The sequence below is a fragment of the Perognathus longimembris genome, chromosome 16 (assembly GCF_023159225.1).
Source record: "Perognathus longimembris pacificus isolate PPM17 chromosome 16, ASM2315922v1, whole genome shotgun sequence".
Taxonomy (NCBI): domain Eukaryota; kingdom Metazoa; phylum Chordata; class Mammalia; order Rodentia; family Heteromyidae; genus Perognathus; species Perognathus longimembris.
Genome location: NC_063176.1, coordinates 25,501,707 through 25,523,878, shown reverse-complemented (window position 1 = coordinate 25,523,878; position 22,172 = coordinate 25,501,707). Strand labels below are relative to the sequence as shown.

Sequence of the window (22,172 nt, the reverse complement as noted above, 5' to 3'; positions counted from 1 at the left end):
CTTTATAGTGTATTACCATTTAATCCTTAAAAATGCCAGGGTTTGCTGGGCATCAGTGGCTTATGCTTGTAATCCTAGCTACCCAGGAGTCTGAGATCTGAGGTTCAAAGCCAGTCTGGGCAGGAATGTCTGTGAGACTCTAAACTCCAATTAACTACCAAAAAGCCTGCAATGGCTCTGTGGCTCAAAGTGGTAGCACATTAGCTTTAGCACACTGGCATACACATAGCAAAAAATAAAACAAAACAAAACACCATCAAGGTTCATCATTCTCATATGAAGACTGAGCTCAAAGAAGCTAAGTAACATGAAGAACCACACAGCAATTAAGTACCAGAGTAAAGAGACCTTTTTGGCACTTCACTTGTATCACTTTTGTTCTACTCAAGAGTATACCCAACTTGTAGTAAGTGGAATGACTTTAGATGATACCATGAATTTTTTATTTTGATAAAACTATTGAAAACCTGTATTTTAAAAATTTACACAAATTCCTATTTATATTATTCTTTAGGAAGGGACTAAGTAAAAATACTAAATAAAAATACTATTAAGCGAATATCACGATACTTCTCATAAATACACACACACACACTCACACACACACACACATACATGTGATTCAGAAAATTCTTCCAAGCAAGGAATTGTCTCTGTAAATATGTATTAGATACTATTTCTGGGTTTTGTTTTGTTTTTTGGCATCAGTACTGGGGCTTGAACTCAAGGCCTTGTTCTCTTCCTTGGCTTTTTTTCCTCAAGACTGGCATTCACCAGTTGAAATCACAGCTCTACTTCCAGCTTTTTTCTGGTTAAATGGAGATAAGACTTTGCCTGGCTGGCTTTGAAAAACATCAATCCTCAGAACTCAAATTTCCTAAGTAGCTAGAACTACAGGCATAAGCCACCAGTGGCTCAACAGTATTTCTGTTTTCTAGCAAAAGAAAACAAAGGGATGAATTCAAGACTAAAATTATAGACATACCTGACATAGTTTGATCAAGTTTGTGGATAAGAGACTTCTTAGCACATTCAACATCAGGACTTGGGTAATCCAAAACTTGCCTGCACCAAACTAATGGACTAACTGATTTCTGCATTGGTGTAAGTTTTTTCTTTGGTGATGAATACAGCCTGGAAGAAAATGAAACAAAAAAGGGGTAATATTCATTATTAAGCATGATTATAAAGTAGAGATATTTGTGGATATATTGAAGTGGGGAGGGGTTTGTAAAAGCCATGGAGTACATTTAAAGTCGCCCATGTTTATTTATTGCACAAGAAAATGAAACTCTAATAGTCCATAGAAACTCAAATCTCAAATACTATATAAACACAAATGAGGAGCCTTTAAAATATATCTTAATTTTCTCTTTTACAAATACAACTTTAGGAAAATCTGTCCTCACAGCAATTTATTCTGTTTTAGTAGTACTTGACTGACTTGTTAGTGTAGCCAGTCATAGCATAATTAACTAGTCTAGAAGTTAGGAGGAGCGGAATACTCTGTTCTCTACTTATTAATTCACATTCCACCACAAACTACACACACACAAACTAGTATCCATTTTGTAGGCTTCAAACGTTGAGATTTTTGAGAAAAGCAGACTGTTTTTAGTAAATTAATGTAAAGCATTATGAAACTAGTTTTAGAAAAGAGATATTTTATAAGCTCCTAGAAGCTGTATAGATAAGCAAAAGAGAGAAGTGAAGTATTCTTAAACTTCCTACTTCATAGTATTTCCTCAGATTACTTTACTTTTTGTTAGTTACTAATAATTATTTCAAGTATGACTCATCCCCAAAAATGTTAAAAGTTACTTAATTCTAACTACTATGATTTCAAATTAACAAGTTTTGAGTAGAATTCATTAGATGTCTATAACTTCTTATTTTATACTAATCAAATTAAACCAGAAAGAAGTGTTGCTCTGGTGCAAATTGGTGTGTCTCAGTAATAATAGATTAAATACTTTTAGGGGAACACACACCTATCAGATGGGAGTCATTGCCGAATTCTATTAGATCTTCAAAAAACAAAACTACTACCAATATTCCTCACAAAATTATATGAAATAGAAAGGGAAGTATGCTACCAAACTCATTCAGGAAGCAAGTACTACACTCAGACAAAAAAGATGGCCAATCTCTGTGACAAACATTGATACAAAAATTCTTGCAAACTGAATTCAACAACACATTAAAAAGATCAAACACCATGATGAAACTGGTTTCATCTTAGGGATGTAATGATGGCTTAATATACATAAATAAGCATATTATATCACATAAATGGATCATGTACAAATGTTATATATGACCACCTCAAACAATGCAGACAAAAGCTGGGCACTGGTGGCTCACACCCATTATCCTAGTTACTCAGGAGACTGAGATCTGAGGATTAGGGTGCCAAGCCAGATCAGGCAGGAAAATCTACAAGACTTTTATCTCTAGCTAACCATCACAAAGTCAGAAGTAGAGCTGTGTCTCAAGTTATAGTTGCACCAGTCTTGACTGAAAAAGCTAAGGACCAGCAACCCAGGCTCTGAGTTCAATCCCCTGTACTGGTACACGTACACACACGCACACATACACACACACACACACACACAGAAAAAGCCATTCACAAAATTCAGTATCTTTTTTACAATTAAAGCTCTAAACAAACTAGGAATAGAAAGCTATATATGACAAACCTATAGCTACCATCATATTATATGGGGGAAAAATAAAATCATTTCCCCTAAAGTCAGGAAAAAGTTTCCTCATTCTTACTCCATATGACACTAGAATTTGTAGGACCCCAAAGAAGAAATAAAAAGAGATTCATAAAAGGAAATAAGTCAAATTAACCCTGTATGCAGACAATACTATCCTATACTTACAACTCCCTACTGACTCTACCAAAAAATTTCTAAAACTAAGAAATACTTAGAACATGTAGCAGCAAATAAAATCAACATACAAAAATAACTAGCTTTTCTGCATACAAATAATGAAGCTTGAGAAAGAAATTAAAAAATTATTTCATTCACAATGGCCTCAAAAACAGTAAAATGCTTACATATTAGCTTATCCAAGGAAGTGAAAGACCTCTACAATAAAAACTACAAAACCTTGAACGTAGTGGTAGATTGCTTGCCTAGCATGCATGAGGCCCTGGGTTCAATTCCTCCATACCACATAAATAAAATTTAAAAAAACAACAACAAAAATCCTTGAATAAAGTAGAAAAAGAGAAAGTGGGAGAGAGGGAGGGAGCGGGCAGAAAAAGGTCAAGAGATTCTTGACCTATGGAACTATGGCTCATGTCGTAGAGCGCTAGCCTTGAGCAGTTCCAGCTCCAGGACTGGCAAAAAGAAAAAAAAGGGGGGGGGGGAGTTGAAGAAGACATTCAAAGGGGTGGGAGCCCAACAGGGACCCTGTGGGCGGGGGGCGGGGGAGCTTGACACTGAAAGGTGTCAAGTCAACCCATATTCATGGATTGTCAGAATTAATATTGTGAAAGTGGTCACACTGAGGAAAACAATCTTATAGACTTTACATTCAATTCCCATCAAAGACCCAATGTCATTTTTTGAAGAAATAAAGAAAAAATCAGTCCAAAACTTTATATGGAAATAGAAAAGACTCTGAATAGCAAAAGCAATAATGAATGTTGTAAAAAGAACAATGCTGTAGGTACATAATACTTTACTAGGTATTACACTACAGATCCCAAAACAGCTTGGTACTAGCACAAAATAACTCAACAGACCCAATCATCAAAGGAACAGCGTAGAAGACCCAGGAATAGTCACATACCTACAGGTATCTAGTAGTCAACAAGAAGCCAAATGCATATACTAAACTGAAGGACAGCTTCTTCAGCAAAAAGTACTATAAAAAGTGGGTGTCCATTTGCAACAAACTAAAGCCTGACTCACAAACATCAGCTCAAAATGGATCAAAGAACTCAACTTCAAATCTACTATAGGAAAACCCTGGAAGTTATAGGCACTGGTAAATATTTTCTGAACAGGACTACAGTTGCCTAGTAAATGAGAACAAGAATTGACATGTTGAACCAAGTACATCAAACTAAAGAGTCTCTAGCAAATGAGTCAGGTATTTGAACCTACACACAACCAATGGAATGGAAACAAAATCTTCATCTAATTAGCAAATACAGGATTAATATTCAAAATATACAAAGACCTCAAAAAAATTAAACAGCAAGAGAACAAGTCCATGAGCAAATAAACTGAACAGAAATACAAATATAAAAAAGAAAACACACGGGGCTGGGGATATGGCCTTGAGCAAAAAGAAGCCAGGGACAGTGCTCAGGCCCTGAGTCCAAGCCCCAGGACTGGCCAAAAAAAAGAAGGAAAGAAAATACACATGGCTGATAGACATGAAAAATGTTCATTATCCTTAACCATAAAAGCAATGCAAGTTGAAACCACACCAAGATTCTAACTCTAGTTAGAATAGTATCCTTCAAAAAGCAAACAACAGGGGCTGGGAATATGGCCTAGTGGCAAGAGTGCTTGCCACTAGGCCATGAAGCCTTGGTTCAATTCCTCAGCACCACATATATAAAAAAGGCCAGAAGTGGCGCTGTGGCTCAAGTTGGTAGAGTGCTAACCTTGATCAAAAACAAGCCAGGGACAGTCTCCAGGACTGGCAAAAAAAAAAAAAAGCAAACAACAAAAAATGCTGTTGAGGATATGAAGAAAAAGTAACCATCATCCACTGTGGTTGGTGAAATACAAATTAGTACAACCACTATGGAAATCAGTATGGAGGTAATTCAAAAAAACAAAGACCCTGCTATACCACTACTGGCTATATATATGTGAAGGATTTAAATCAATTTACAAGAAAGATAGGCTGCATACTATGTTTATTGTAGCTCTGCTCACAATAGCCAAATGTGTAATCAGTCAAGATGACCAAAAACAGATGAATGGATAAAGATATACCATCGACCATTACAAATAGACATTAAAAATGATCATTTCCAAGAAAATGGGCAGAATTGGAGGACATCAGCTTTAGTGGTATAAGCCAAGCTCAAAAGTAAATTTTGAGCCAGGTACTGGTGGCTCACACCTGTAATCCTAGCTACTCAGCAGGCTGAGATCTGAGTGAGGATCAGGGTTCAAAGCCAGCCCAGACAGGAAAATCTGTGAGGCTCTTATCCACCAAAAAGCCGGAAGTAGAGTTGTGGCTCAAGTGGTAGAGAGCTAGTCTTGAACAAAAAAGCTCAGAGACAGCACCCAGACCCTGAGACTGGCACCAAAAAAAAAAAAAAAAAAGAAAAAAGAAAAGAAAAGAAAAGAAAGAAAAAGAAAAGATAAAGCCAAATTTTATTTGTTTTCATCCCTATGTGAAAGCTAATACATACATACCTACTCATACTCATAGAAATGTAGGTATGTATATATGTATGTGGGTATGTGGATATGTGGGTATGTGGTGTGGGTGTGTGCTGCCTGTATACTGACTGGAGAGCTGTTTAGGAGAATAAAGGGGAAAGGGAAAAATGAAGGATGGAAGGTGAATAATTTTCTAACACATTGTAACTGTATGTGAATGTGGCACGAAGAATCTCAAGTGAAAGCTCTTTTATCAATAGGGGTTGGGGACAAATAAATAGCTCTGTTAAGAGAGATGAGTACAACTGAGTAGGGGTTGAGCTAAGGAGGAAGGTGAATGAGGATGATATAACTGAAAATAGAACAGTGACAAAGTTGTTTTGGGTAAGGGAAGGAAAGGTGAAGGAGAATGATGGAGGGGTGTCATATTGATTAGGTTACAATGTATCTATATGTGGAAATGTCACCATGAACCCTCATCCTTGTACAACTAATGTATGGTAACAGAAAAAGATTTGGAAAAATATGTATAAAAAAAAGAGCTGGGAACATGGCTTAGTGGTAGAGTGCTTGCCTAGCATGCATGAAGCCTTGGGTTTGATTCCTTAGCACCACAGAAACAGAAAAGGCCAGAAGTGGTGCTGTGGCTCAAGTGGTAGAGTGCTAGCCTTGAGCAAAATGAAGCCCAGGGACAGTGCCCAGGCCCCGAGTTCAAGCCCCAGGACTGGCAAAAAAAAAAAAAGACTGCTCAAATATTTAAGCTTAATGTTAACTTTGCCTTGAAATTATCTATGCTCCCACACAGATTACAAGGTTTTAAGGACTGGAGTATATAGAATTAAAGGAGCACTTAGAAATTGCCTATTTCAACTTTTATTTCTTTGTCAATATCCCTTGCCACAGGCCTACTCAGCAATCTAGAATTTTTAAAAAATGCATTTCATACCATTTAAGAACAGTTTACTAGCTCTCTCACTTGTGTGACAAAATGCCTGACTTAAAAAAATTGGAAGGAAAAAAGATTTATTTTGGCTCACAGTCGCAGATGGGTCAGTTTTCATAGTTGCCTGGCACATACACTCAGGTAAAATATGCTGGCAGTGGGAGTAAGCAGTAGGAGAAAGCTGCTTACCTCATGGAGACAGGAAGCAAAGACAGGGAGTGAACAAAGAGGCAAGGGCAAGATACTGTCCCCAAGGTCCTACTACGTCTGGTGACTTACTTCCTCCAAGGCCCCACCACTACTTCCTAAGAATGCCATCATAGTATGAATATTAAGGGATAAATCCATCTATTAGGTCAGAAACCTCAGGAACAAATCATCTCTGAAAATGCCACCATAAAAACCCTCAGAGTGGGCTGGGAATGTGGCTTAGTGGTAGAGTGCTTGCCTAGCATGTATGAAGCCCTGGGTTCAATTCCTCAGTTCTGCATAAACAGAAAAAGCCAGAAGTGGCACTGTGGCTCAAGTGGTAGAGTGCTAGCCTTGAGCAAAAAGAAGCCAGGGACTGCTCAGGCCCTGAGTCCAAGGCCCAGGACTGGCCAAAAACGAATCAAAACAAAAACAAAAAACCTCAGAGTAATATTTTACCAATCTCCTTGGCATTTCTTAATCTACTCAAGTTGTGGTAAGATTAGGAATCACAGTGGCTGTATTAGAAAATTACTCATTTCAAAATCTGCCTGCTTTTAATTTATACCAATTATTCTAAGGAAGACCTTCATGTTAAGGATAAGAATCAATCCTTTAAGTACTTAAAAAATAATCTTTTCCCTCACATTAAATATCTATAGCTAAATAGAGACCAAGTGCTCTCTTCATTCGATATGACTTTCAGGCTTTGGGTGAATCTCAATTTCACCTTATTAGTTATGTGACTTTGGGTTTAGCTTCATTTATTATAAAATGGGAATAACAAATTATAAAAAATGGATGAACTTTGAAGATATAATGCTAAATGAAATAAGCCACACAAAAGGACAAATGATGTATGAATCCATTTCAATTATTTTCATTACTCTAGGTACCTAGAACATTCAACTTTATAGATACAGAAAGTAGAATGGTGGGGACTGGGAATATGGCCTAGTGGTAAAGTGCTCGCCTCCTATACCTGAAGCTCTGAGTTCGATTCCTCAGCACCACATACATAGAAAAAAGCCAGAAGTGGCGCTGTGGCTCAAGAGGTAGAGTGCTAGCCTTGAGCAAAAAGAAGCCAGGGACAGTACTCAGGCCCTGAGTCCACGCCCGAGGACTGGCAGCAAAAACAAAACAAATAAACAAAAAGAAAGTAGAATGGTGGTCTCTAGAGCCTGGGGATTATGAGAATAGAAATAAAATGGTGCCTATTGCTCAATGAGTATGTACTTAATGCTTCTGAGCTGTGCCCTTAAGAAATTATTAGAATTATATATTGTATCACAATGAAAACAGTAAAAACTCAAAATTATGCAAATTAAATAATTTAACATGAATAAAACACTTCATACGATACTCAGTACATAAAATATGCTCAAATAATGGTGTCATTCTTAGCAAAGAACACTTTTTAAAAATTTTGCTCAGGGACTGGGAATATGGCCTAGTGGCAAAAGTGCTTGCCCTCCTATACATGAAGCCCTGGGTTCGATTCCCCAGCACCACATATATAGAAAAGAGCCAGAAGTGGCGCTGTGGCTCAAGTGGCAGAGTGCTAGCCTTGAGCAAAAAGAAGCCAGGGATAGCCCTTAGGCCCTGAGTGCAAGGCCCAGGACTGGCAAAAAACAAAACAAACAAAAAAAAATTTTGCTCAGGTTGGCCCAGAACCAGGGGATTCTAACAATTCTCCCACTTCTTTCCCCAAAAGCTGGGACTATAGGTGCATTCCATTGTTGCTTGTATTCCGTGTTCTTTCTGTATCAGTACTGTGGCTTGAAATTAAGGCCTCCTGCTTTCCCTTGGCTTTTTCACAAGTTTGGAGTGCTAACACTTGAGCTACATTTCCATTTCCAGCCTTTTACTAGCCAAATGGAGATATGAGTCCCAGAGACTTTTTCTACCTGGGTTGGCTTCAAATTGTGATCCTCAGATCTCAGCCTCCTGAGTAGCTAGGATTATAGGCACAAGTCACCAATGTCTAATCCTAAGAGATCTCTGATTTGACTCAATAATTTCACTCTTCAAGTAACACTGAAGGGAGAAATGAGGACTTGAGATATTCTGACCACCACCAACAAAGTAACATTCAATTTGCAACTACTAATAGAAAAGTTAAGGAAGTGCCTCACAAAATTAAGTAGTATCAATACTTGGTCCAGCAATTTCACTTACATACCCCCAAAGAAATATAAGCACTACTGGGGATGGTGAGATTCACAAGATCATGGTTCCAGGTTGTTGGGGCTTTTAGCCCCCCTGCGCGCTCCCCCAACCCGCGGGAGACAGGGAAGGCACGCCCCGACCGGAGGAGCCAAGCAAGGAAAAGGGTTGGCAGGCCACCCGCACCCAGCCCTCCCTCACCCAGCCCTCCCTCACCGGAGGACAATCAGATGGCCTGGGAGTCAAGTTGGTGCAAGATCTCGTTTATTGGGGAAGTACGTGCCACTAATATAAGACACAGGAGCCAATCAGGTCTAGGATCAGCAGGAAGGGGAGGGATGAGGTGTCCATCAAAGGCAGAAGAGCCGGGGTGTCACAGCCCACAGAACCGCCTCTGGGTTATAACCAGACACTTGTAGCAGCTGTTCGTTGTTGTTAGGCGCCGCCATCTTAGCTAAACATGGCCCCAAGACGAGAAACAGGCAGGACCAGCTAGTTGACTTCCAGGTATGCCCCACACCAGGCCATCCCAAGTTCCTTAGAAAACTTCACAAGACCCTTTCTCAATTAATAGCTGGGTATAGGACGCGTGCTTTTTACCCTAGGTATGCGGAAGGCTGAGATCAGGAAGACTGAGGTTTCAAGTCAGCCTAAGCCCAAAAGCCCAAGACTCCATCCCAACAGAAATAGCTGGTGTGGTGTGGTGGCAGTCATCCAGTTACAGTGAGAAACTTTGGTTCAGGTGTATGTCTGGGCAGGAGGAAGCGGGACCTTACTTCAAAAATTACCAGTACAAGCCAGCATGCTGGTGGCTCACACCGGTAGTCCTAGTCACTCAGGGGGCTGAGATCTGAGGACTGGGGTTCACAGAGATGCTTCTACAATTAACTACCAAAAAAGTCAGAAGTGGAGCTGTGGCTTAAGTGGTAGAGCACTAGCCTTGAACACAAAAGTTCAGAGATAGCACCCAGGCCCTGAGTTCAAGCCTCAGGACACACATGGACACACACACACACACACACACAAATTACCAGTGCAAAAAAGAACTGGGGGCATGGCTCAACAGTAGAGAACCTTCCCAGCAAATGTGAGGCCCTGAGTTCAAAACAAGTATTATAAAAGACATAAGTAGAGACAAAAACACATTTATTTGTACACCCATGTTCTCAGCATTATTCACAACAGCCAAGGGATAAAAGCAATCCATGTGTCCATCAATGAATAATGAAAATGTGACATATACATGTAATGGAAAATTATTCTAGTAACAATTAGGAGAAAATTCTGTCATTCCTACAACATAAGTAAACTTTATGGTGAGTGAAATGAGCCAATCAAAAGACAAATATTGCATAATTCCATTTATGTGAGACACCTAGAATAGCCAAATTCATAGACACTGAAAGTAGAATAGGATTGGCCAGGGCCAGAGGCCAGGGGAATGGGAAGCTATTGTTCAATACTTATGGATTTTCAGTTTGGGAAGATAATAAAGCTCTAGAGATGAATGGTAGTAGTAGTTGCACAATAATATGAATGTACTTATGTAATGTACGAATGTATGAATGCTGCTAAATTGCATACCTAAAGATGGTTAAAAAGGCAAGTTTTATATTGTAAATAAGGTAAAAAAAATTATTTCCCTTTTTAAAGTAGCTGTACCGAGAGTTGCCATTTGTTTATTTGTTTTTGTTGCCAGTCCTGGGGTGTGGACTCAGGGCCTGAGCACTGTCCCTGGCTTTTTGCTCAAGGCTAGCACTCTGCCACTTGAGCCACAGCACCACTTCTGGCTTTTTCTATAAATGGTGCTGAGGAATAGAACCCAGGGCTTCATGTATATACTCTTGCCACTAGACCATAATCCCAGCCCCAGGTAAAAATTTTTAAGTGAATCAAAGACCTAAAAATAAAACTTTAAAGAGTTAATTTCAATTCTAATCCAAATAAAAGATGTAATTATAATAATTAGGATATAGTGATGGGCCATTTTTAAGTATGTGGCTTCTCCAATACTCTTAGAAGAAGCATATTCTTCACTATCTTCACTATCAGGTAGTGTTTCCTTACCTATGACATCAAAAGCACAGGTAACAAAAGAAAAAAGTAGTTAATTGGACTTTATTATTCAAAATGTTGTGCTTGATTCTTCAAGAAAATAAAAAGAAATAAACTGAGAGTGTGGATCAAGTGGTAAAGCTAGCATGCATGAGGCCCCAGATCCAAACCTTAGTATTGCTAAAAAAAAAAAAAAAAAAAAAAAAAAGATAACATACAGCTGGGAGAAAACATTTGCTATATAGCTTACCAAGGACTAATATACAAAATATGCAAAGAATCCTTAACACTTAATAATAAAGACAAATAATCAAATTAAAAACAAGCAAAATGTTAACTAGACATCTTGCCAAAGACATACAAATAGATATACAAAATACAGGGAAAAGTGTTCAATATTATTAGTCATTAAGAGACTCAAATAGGATGGTTCTAATAACAAATATTGACAAAGACGGAGAAAATCAGACACCTTGTACATCACTTATGGAATTGCATATGTGGTACAGGTGCTGGGAAAACCAGTCTGGCTATTTCTCAAAAGTTAAACATGGAGTTACCATTTGGAGTATTTCCACAACTAGTTATATACCCAAGAAAAATAAAAAGTGAAAACCTGAAGCATCATCTGAAAATCTTTAGCAGTTTTACTAATAGCCAAAAGGTAGTCCAAATACCCATGTACTGATGAATGCATATGCCAAATCCACGCAATAGAATAGTGTTCCAAAAAAGGGAAAAATCTAATGTATAATCTGAGGCACTATAATATTTTATGTATAATAAGCATTTTGATAGGTATAGTAAGTAGATAAAGCAGGGAAGAGGATAAAATAGGCAATGACTGCTCATGGATTGGAGTTTCCTTTGGAAAAGAGGAAAATGTTCTAGAATTAGATAGTGTTGACAGTTGTAAAACTTTATTAATATATTAAAAGTCACTTACTTGTATGCTTGAAAATGGTATATGCTATGAAATTACATCTTTTTTTTTACTCTTTTTCTATTTATTTGTAACTCACATCATTCTGAAAAGCATCTGAAGCCTTAATTCCAAACAGAATTAGAAGCAAGCACAGTACTAGTTGAAATTTATGATCCATTTATAAAGTTTTAATTTTGGCCACAGACTAGATTTGAACTATTACAGAGAATTCTTAATGTATTTGGATACATGATCATTTTCATATTTCCTTTTTCTGTAGCATTGGTTCTTAAACAGAAATGTCAGTGTTTGCTAGAGAAGAAATTAAATTTCTTTGGTTACAATTAGGCCTCTACTAATGAAAAGGGTGCAGCATATTCCCATAACTCACACAGTTGTCAATTATTTTATTAGTACCCCAACTTGTCACACTCTTCGTAGGGGAGCTTAGGAAGTATTTGAACAAATAAGAAACGTGATAAAAAGATGAAAATTACCAGTTGTGCCAGAAAATATAAAATGACTTATAGGTAGGTAGGGATTAACATTCTGCCACATACCACACAGCCAAAATCCACCACAGCTTTAACAGCAAGCACAGGGAAATGGGGCAACAGAGAGGCAGTCAGGCCTGGACATGACTTACAGGTGTAGCTGACAGCCTTGAAAAAAACAGAAAAGGCCACAACTCCTCTATGAGGTTGATTTATTGTTATGATCTCTATTGTACAGATGGAAAAACTAGAGATACTGAGAATTTAAATGTGTTCATTCTGGGTTGTAATTGCTGTGGGTGGGTGGGACACTTAGGATACAAAACCCTGATTTATGGAGCTTATATATGAACTCAGAAGACAAGCAATATACAAATAAATTTTAATTACTTAATTTTAGGCAGAGATAAATACTGTGAGGAAAAATAATACTTGAAGAAAAACAATGGAAGAATGGGGAACACTGTCGTTCTAGACGGAATAATCAAAGCCTCAATGACAAGGGTGGATTAGAAGATTAGAAACCTGAATGGAGTAAAGGAATTTGCTGTCTGGATCAGGTGTTGGAAGAGGCAGGAGCATACTAATGGTAAAGGCCTTGAGCCAGTAAATGCTCAGACAACACTAAGATGTCCATTGTAACTGAAATTACATCTTAAATGGTCTTTTTGGTACAGACTACTACCTTACCTGTCACTCACCTCCAATATGATCGAAGACCAACTGAGCATTTCAGCCCACCAACAAGGAGAAACCTCATCCTGACCATAAAGGACCACAAAGAAACCATTTTGGAGAAAACTATTCAGACAAGAGGAGATGTTAGGAGAATCCAGACAGAGTCACTTGTGCCTATCTTTTTGAAAGTAACTAAGACATCGTTACCTGATGCCCATGGTTGTCTACTTTCCTACTGGACAGGAAGCTGAGCCTTTGCCTTTCTAGCATAGCTCCAGGAAAAACCCAGATGCTACTCCTCCTTATTGGAATTCAAATTACTAATATTTTAACTAAATTTATTTCCTCTCATCTCCAGCATACAAAACTCTAAGAGATACAGCTTAAGGACTAACTAAACACTGAGGTAAAATGACAAGACAAGCAATACTTCAAAACATGATGGCTCTTTACATCCTAACCATAACACAAGGCCATGTGTGCACTCTGATTAAAACTAAATGTGTTTACATTCCAGACACTTCAGACAATATAGCCCAGATCAATGAAATGTCTAATTCTACAAAAACTTTGATAATCTATAGTCCTTAGTCTCTACATTCACATGGAGAAAAAAACCAACAATGTTTATACTGTTCCTAGTTATAATCATCTGTGAGAGATCCTACTCTGATGCTGTGCCTTACTGCTCCAAACCTGTTGCTCTGTTTCAGCAGCATGACTCTTCCTTAAACACAACCACTATTGTTCATGATCCCCAAAGGAGTACCTCTCCACTGGGGCCCCTGGATCACCCATAACCTGGGAACCCCCTGTCTACATTGACAGACAGCAAGGACAAGAGACTCCTGACCTAGGCCTATGCTGCTCCGTAACAGCAGGAAGTAGCCAAAGAAGGACTTCAATTTCCCATCCTTAAAAGAGTGCAGGGGTTTTGAGTCCTTGAAGGGGAAATGATAGGTAGCAGTTACCCATAAGTGAGGAAATGCAATGAGAAGCTTAAAATAGAGAATGAGATCATGAGGTCTCAGAGAAATAATATTATATAATTAAACTTTCCAACTTAAAAGTGACTAGCCTATGTGGCCCATCAATGTCCTAAGATGGGTGTTTTGAGTATTCCACTCACCAACAGATTAATGAAAGGCTTCATTCCAGATTAATCTGGGTAAACATGTAGTTTATGAAAAAACAGACCTGTGTGTGCGCTGGTGATCCTGGGGCTTGAACTCAGGGCCTGGCTGAATCTTTGTACTTCTTGCTCAAGGCTAGAGCTTGAGCCACAGCTCCACTTCTGGCTTTTTGATGGCTAATTGGATGCATTTTCCTGTCCAAGATGGCTTCAAACTGTGATCCTGATCCTCATATCTCAGCCTCCTGAGTAGCTGAGATTTCAGGTATGAGCCACCAGCACTCTTTGACCCACCTGCTAAGTCCAGTTAACCATGTAATTCAGTAAAACTCTCCTAAACTTGAGACTTGAGACAGTGACTTTGAAACCAAGGGCTGGTCTGGGGAGGGACTTAATGCTCTAAGCTTCTTACACTTCAATAAAAGCTTTCAAGAGGGTAAAAATCATTGCCAGTCTCACCCTAGAGATGACCCTCTTTCAGTGAACTGAAAGTGTTCTGCTTTCCTAATAAACTTTCCCATCATATTCACACACACACACACAGAAGAAAAAAAGAAACTGCTGGGATTTACTCTGCAGAAGAGAATGTTCAGAGTGTATTGTGGGGAAGGGTATGATCATGACAGCAGTTTTCTAATATTTAAAGGGACCACTCATGTGGAAAAGGCAATATTATATGTAGAAAAACAATGGCAACAGCATTGTATGATCTATAGACCTGGATTCTAATCTTAGCTCCATCATTTACTGTGTATTTTATTTGAGGCTGAGACGGAGATTAAGTTCCCTTAAGTGGAAAACTATATATACCTTATAACTGTATAAAAACTAAATGTAACTAAATGCAAAAATATTTGTAAACAAGCACACTCTCACATACTGTGATACACAATAAGGTCAGTTCCTTTCCCTAGACTTTTCTGAGTTATAGAACCTTCTTTTTCAAAGTGAGAGTTAACAATCCATTCATGGGGTTCATGGGGGGGGTGGGGGGAGTCACAAAGACAGCTTACCAAGTGGCAGCATTTTTTCCTTAATGAAATAGAACAGGAAAAATATATCAGTGTATCACTTATAGTACAAGTAACTATAGTTTTGTGAAGCTTTGGTTTCAGTTACTCATATGCATGTGTGTACCAGTTATGAAATAAAATATATCTTATATAAGGAAGTTGGGTCCCTCTTCCCTCACAAAAGTTTGTCAAAGTTGCCTAAGTATTCTATAAAGTGTTAACTAGCTCCTTAAGAACCCAATTTAAGTTTAGGAAACAAATCATAACTCTTAGTATGCTCAATCCACATTAGCATCATATAGAAGTTGAACATCGGGCTGGGGATATGGCCTAGTGGCAAGAGTGCCTGCCTCATATACATGAGGCCCTGGGTTCGATTCCCCAGCACCACATATACAGAAAATGGCCAGAAGTGGCGCTGTGGCTCAAGTGGCAGAGTGCTAGCCTTGAGCAAAAAGAAGCCAGGGACAGTGCTCAGGTCCTGAGTCCAAGCCCCAGGACTGGCCAAAAAAAAAAAAAAAAAAGTTGAACATTAAATCTGTTTATTTTTGTTGACTCCTGTTTTTCATAAATTGGTTTTATCCCAGAACCTAGTTATTTTTCCACATAATACCTACTAGTATTATCAACATGTGATATGTAAAATTGAAGCAAAACATTTCTCTAGATTAAAAAGAAGCATAGAGGGCTGGGGATATGGCCTAGTGGCAAGAGCGCTTGCCTCTTATACTTGAAACCCTGGGTTCGGTTCCCCAGCACCACATATACAGAAAATGGCCAGAAGTGGCGCTGTAACTCAAGTGGCAGAGTGATAGCCTTGAGCAAAAAGAAGCCAGGGACAGTGCTTAGGCCCTGAGTCCACGGCCCAGGACTGGCAAAAAAAAGCATAATGGTTAAAAGGCACAGAAGGTAAATTCTGGCTAAGAAAAAAATTCTTGTTAGTTGTAAATCTTTCTGCCACTGCATCCACAAGCTCCAACCACAAATATATGATTTATCCAACTTTTTCCCCTGTGCTGGGAACTATATACCCAGGGCCTCATACATACTAGGCAAGTATTTGCCACTGACCAACACTCCCAGCCCTTCAACTTTCAATGCACACAAATCTTTTCAGAAAAAAGCATAAGTCATCTATAATATGAGATATGAAGTTAGGCCAGTGCAGTAGCACATCCTTCTTCTTCTCTCTTTTTTTGAGGGGAGGGGGCAGTCCTGGGGCTTGACCTTTGAGCCTAGGTGCTGTCCCTGAGCTTCTTTGTGCTCCAGGCTAGACTTGAGCCACAGCACCACTTCTGGCCTCAGAGTAGTTTACTGGAGATGAGTCTCACAGACTTTCCTTCCAGGCTGACTTCGAACCATGATCTTCAGATCTCAGCCTCCTTGAGTTGCTGGGATTACAAGCGTGAGCCACCAGCACCTGGCTTCCGTGGTACATTCTTATAATCTCAGCTACAGAGGAAGCAGAGATAGCAACAATCAAGGCTAGTCAGGGAAAAAAGTTAACAAGAGTCCATCTCAAAAAATAGCTAGGTGGAGTGCATTCTTGTCATCCCAGCTACACAGGAAATGTAAATAGCTAGCCCAGGCAAAAATCCAAGACCCTATTCAAAGAATTCCTAAAATCAAAAGGACTAGATAGGGGTGTGGCTCTACTGGCATAGAGCCTGAATATCAAGCCAGAAGCCTTGAGTTCAAACCCTAGTAACACCAAAAAGATTAAAATTGTAAAAAAGCCAGATCAAAGCAGTAAGGAGCAATCTCGTTGAAAGAAACTTCTGACATTTGTTTTACTTTAACAAATTCTATGCTTAGCAACCAAACTAGCCAAAGTCTTAATCGGCTTCTCCAAGTAGAGTCGATGTGTTCTAATAATACATAATCTAAAATGGGCTCATGAGTGCAGCTAATCCTCATTATTATGAGCATCAATATCATCATCACTTGGTGGAGACATGAGATGATATTTGGATGATTCTAGGTTCTTTTAAAGTGCATGCATGCCCAGGATTCCTTTGGTAGGATGTGATTTTCCTTAATGTGAAAAACTGTCATTACCACAGTCAGTTCTAATAATACTTCGTTATCATCTGGCAAAAGCATAAAGGTTTGACATCATATATTCTTGAGTACCTCTGTTATTCATCTTCCCAGAGGGATTTAGAAATAACTCCTTGTAATGCAGCCAGGCCCCAGTGGCTCATGCCTATAATCCTAGCTACTCAGGTGGCTGAGATCTGAGGACTGCCATTCAAAACTAGCAGTGGTAGCAAACTCTGTGCAACTCTTATCTCCAATTAACTACCAGAAAGCTGGAAGAAGAGCTGTGGCTCAATAGAAGAGTGCTAACCTTGAGCAAAAAGCTCAAGGACAGCATTTTGCCCCTGAGTTCAAGCCCCAGGACCAGAGAAAAAAGAAAAACAAAAATCCCACATGTAGTTGTCACAGGATAAAATGGTATTCTTAATCACTACCCCAACTCCAATGCCACTTCACTTCCTCAAAGTTTGTCCCAAATACTTGAGACCTTTATTTCTTGCCAGCTTCTAGGAATTGTCAGTCCTTGTCCCATCAGTCTTCCAACAATTCACTGCATATATCCTATCTTGTCTAACTTCTTAGCTCTCAGCATCAATCTTTAGAATCTCCCACTACACTTACAACCACACTAAATATTCTTGATTTAAGAAACTGGTTTTAGGGCTGGGAATATGGCCTAGTGGCAAGAGTGCTTGCCTCCTACACATGAAGCTCTCGGTTCAATTCCCCAGCACCACATATATGGAAAACGGCCAGAAGGGGCGCTGTGGCTCAGGTGGCAGAGTGCTAGCCTTGAGCGGGAAGAAGCCAGGGATGGTGCTCAGTCCCTAAGTCCTCCAAGGCCCAGGACTGGCCAAAAAAAAAAAAAAAAGAAACTGGGTTTAAAAGTAACAGTAGGTAGAACCTACTCTATGCCAGTCCTAGAGCTAAAAGTATACAATGAATTACTTTAATTTTTACAACTCTATAGAACTACAATTTGCCTTATCAAATGGGGGTGGGGGGGGGAAGTGAAGCTCAAAGTAGCTTTCCCAAGGTCATATGACCAGTGAGTAGCAAAGCCAGGGCATGATCCAGGCAAAGCTCAAAAACACTTCAAAGTTCCAGGCCTGTAATATCGGTCTATGAAGGACTTTTGAGTTCACTACGTTGTAAGTTTCCATTTAAACGATGAGAAAGGGTCTTTGAGCTAGAAGTTAAAAGTTTAAAAATAATGAATCAAGAGAAAGATAACTTCCCACAGATGTCTTTAAGTGACAATAAAATGAAGAGGGCAGAGGTTTCCTCCCAAGCCTTTTCTATTAGTGAAAGTGCTATCAAGGTATGGGTCACGAGTTCATCAAGAAATTTTGTAGACTTTTAAGCAGGACTCTTTCTCTGCCCCTAGACGAATCGATAATTATCACTTCACAGCTCTGAAAATTGTCAGGCCCAATTCTTGCTTTAAAAAAATAAAAATAAAAAAGGAGCTAGGGCTCTAGATCCACCCTTGACTCTTCACACAAAGCAACACCATCCTCTGCCCTCTTCACACAAAGCGTCACCCCATCCCCCAAGGGGAGCGCTGATTCACACGGCCTCCCCCTACCCACCAGAAAGAAATACACCATCTCATCTGGTCCAAAACACTGACCTCCGCACGGACGAGAACGACCCTGGTCTGCCCAACCCACCTCCAGCCCAGCGTACCCGGTGTTGAGATCTCACCAAGCAGACCCCTCCCCAATATCCAAAACACCCCAAAGCCGGTATTTCACACAAAGGCAGGGCCCTTCCTACAAAGCAGCTTTCCATCTCTGACTCCTCCAAGCGATCAGACTGTCTGAAGCTGTGAAAACCACAGACCGCCCCATCCCCAACTAGAAAGAGCACTCAGAGGGTCTCCGAACCCCCAAAGAACTAGCTCCGTACCCCTTCCCTTGCACACGCTGGGCATCCCCAACTCCAGCTTTATTCCCGCAGCCAGAGCAAGGAACGCACGGAGTCCGGCCACACAAAGCGAAGGAGCGGGGCGACCCCGGCCCGCCGCTCCTACGCCCCCGGCCCGTCCCCGCCCAGCCCGGCCCGGCGCCCCGCGCTCTCCCCGCGCCCGCTCACCAGCTCTCCTCCTCCTCCTCCCAGCCTGACAGGCGCTCCAGCTCGTCGGGCCTCAGCGGCTCCACCTCGTCCAGCAAGCTGCCCTCGCCCGCCGCCAGCAAGCAGGTGACGTCCCGCGGCTCCTCGCTGCTCGTCCGCCTGGGGCCCGACCCGACACCGCCGCCGGACTTGACGCCGAGGCCCAAGGGGAAGCCTCGAGGGGACGCCGTACCGGAGCCGGGAGCGGACGCTGCGGCCCGCAGCGGGCTGCCCGGGCCCAGCGGGCCTGCGCCCTGCACGGCGCCCGAGCGGCTCCGCAGCTGCTCATTCTGCTTCTCCAGCTTCTTCACCAGTTCCTGCAGCTTCCGCACCTCCTGGTCGGCGTTCACGTTGGAGTTAACGTCCTCCATCCTGGCCCCGCCGCCCGCCACCCGCGGGGACTCACAGCGACCGGGAGAGAAGCGGAGGAGCCAGGCGTCGCCACCTCCGCCGCCGCCGCCACCGCCACCGCCGCCGCCGCCGCTCACTCTAGCCGAGGCGCCGGCATAGAGCTGGGCCAGGCCCCACCGCCAGGGTCCCCCCGGCTCGGGTTCCGAAGCGCCGCTGGCCCCAGCCGAGCCGCCTCATCTGCGCCGGCTCCGGGATTGGGGGAGGCGGCGCCAATATCCGGCCTCCGCCGCCATCTTCCCTCCGTCCCTCCGCCCCCTGCAGTTCGGCCCCGTCGGTGACCTCAGAGCGTCGGGAGTGGACGTGGCCGCCTGCCGACGCTGAAAGGACCAGGCACCGAGCTCGCGGTGGGGCCGGGCGATGGGCGGGACCTATGCTGTGTGGGCGGGGCCTTGTGGTATGGGCGAGGCTTTGCACAGGAAGGGGTGTGGTCGGAGCACTGGCGGAGGTGGGACCTGCCAGGTCGGCTGTGGGGTGCGGCTCCAGTCGCCCGCCCCACCCAGAGCTGAGATCGGCTGCTCACGGGCGGGGCTGAGATTGCGAACGTGGCTATCGGTCTGCCTTGACCCTTGGGCTTGGGTGAGGGGCGTGGAACGGATTCTTCACCCCCGTGGGCGGGTCTCAGTCGGGGCGTTGGGTAGCCTTTACTTATTTATTTGTTTAGCAAACATTCAATTGGTTCCTGCTTGAAATCGGAGATGGTCCGAGCTTGGCTGGAGCCCCAGAGCTCATCTGCGACCGGGTTCTTTCCTTGAAAATGAGAAACCCGGGTCTCCAGAGGCCAAGGGAGGTCCAAGGCCAAAATAATAACCATAAGTTGTTAGTGCTTACTGTGAGCTAGACACCACGCTAAGCACTTTTAAAGGCATTATTTCATCGGTTAAAACATACTTTTTCCGATTTGAAGTTTTCCACGCATTGGCACTGAAGCAAGGCGTAGAAAACTGCTTCTCTGCACTCTCCGTGGACCCTCCCCCCCGCCGGAAAACTTTTTTCATACATAGTGTGTCTTGACTTTCTGAAAAATTAACAAACATGTTGACAGGTAATGAAGAATACTGAGGTGAATGAAAGTAAAAGTCTGGCCGGGTGGTACTTTTTTGCAGCACTGGTGGCTGCAAAACCAAACCAGTCTGAAATGCCCTGTTTGCATCACCATCGCAGCTCTTCGGGTGTCAGCGGTGAACTAGTTGGCTTGCTTTTGCAGCAGCTTTTTCACTCTTGCCTCCTCCGCCCTTAGCTAACACCTATGTAGTACTATTACACCTGGGTGTGGTCAACTCATCTGGAAGGACTTTTAATGGCTGCCCCGGTGCCTGGTTGTATTGCACTTGTCTAGAATAACCTTCCTACCAAAGTTGATCTTTCATAAAACCTGTGCTCATCCATCCAGGAAACCTGTTCCTGACAATCACAAAGAGCTTTGACACTATAAGATCAATAGCTCTGTACAGGTATTCCCACTATTTTTTTAGTTGCATTTTTTTTCAAGGAAGTCTTTTCATTTGTTTTTGTCATACATCTGATTAAAATGAACCATTTGTATACAAAGGGATGGATTTCCATGCTGCAACCATTTTAAACTTTTGTTGTTTTTTGGGCCAGTCCTGGGGCTTAAACTCAGGGCCTGAGCACTGTCCCTGGCTTCTTTTTTGCTCAAGGCTAGCATAGCACTCTGCCAACTTGAGCTGCAGCGCCACTTCTGGCCATTTTCTATGTATGTGGTGCTGAGGAATCGAACCCAGGGCTTCAAGTATACAAGGCAAGCACTCTTGCCACTAGGCCATATTCCCAGCCCTTTTTTGGTTTTAATGGACTTTAGTACTGGGTGCTGGTAGCTCACACATGCAATAGTATGAACTTAGGTGAGGATCCTGTTTGAATTCAGCTCTAGTAGGAAAGTTCATGAGAGTACTATCTACAATTAACCACCAAAAAGATGGATGTAGAAGAGTAGTTAAGTGGTAAAAACAAAACAAAACAAAAAACCTAAGGGCTAGCATCCAGGCCCTGAGTTCAAGTCCAAGTGCCAGCATACACACTTTTTTTGTGGGTCTTTGCCATGTCTTGTACAATAGCCAACAGAGTGGACATTCACTATCTGGTTTGTTGAATATTCATTAGAAAAGCCTGGCACTTGTGACTCATGCTTGTAATCCTAACTACTAAGAAGGCTGAGATCTGAAGATAGTGGTTCAAAGTCAGCCTAGGCAGAAAAAGTCTGTGAGGCTCTTATCTCCAATTAGCCACCAGGAAAAAAAAAAGTTTGAGCTGTGGCTCAAACTCATAGAGTGCTAGCCTTGAGCAAAACTGCTCAGAGACAGCACCCAGCACCCAGGTCCCGAGGCCAAACCCCATGAACACACACACACACACACACACACACACACACACACACACACAAACTAATTTGAATGTAAGTTCTGAAAGTCAAGGACCAGAAAGATAGATGTTTATTCATAGCCAGAGGAAGAAATATCTTGAGTATGTTTAAAAAAAAATTTACTGACCTAGTCAAAAGATGCCTTCACTTACGAACAGTAATTGTGAACTAATATGAGTATCATCTATAGGATGTACAAATATCATTTCTGTTTCTAATATATCTGAACCTGTTGCCAGAGAGACATGTCATAATGAGAACATCA

The 22,172-nt window shown here is 41.5% G+C and overlaps 1 protein-coding gene across 3 annotated transcripts in view; it reads right to left on the bottom strand.

Annotated features, from left to right (window-relative positions):
• Positions 1–19,826, bottom strand: part of Slain2 (SLAIN motif family member 2) — a 63,958-nt gene extending 44,132 nt beyond the window's left edge. For 2 of the 3 annotated variants that reach the window (XM_048363883.1, XM_048363884.1), the window contains exons 1-2: positions 19,099–19,822; positions 986–1,134 (exon numbers count right to left, since the gene is read on the bottom strand). In XM_048363883.1, coding sequence (XP_048219840.1) covers positions 986–1,134; positions 19,099–19,487 — 538 coding nt within the window. In that variant the 5' untranslated portion in view covers positions 19,488–19,822. Of the gene's footprint in view, positions 1–985; positions 1,135–19,098 lie in introns of all 3 variants that reach the window. The other variant, XM_048363885.1, reaches the window with a different exon arrangement.
• Positions 19,827–22,172: the final 2,346 nt, after the last annotated feature.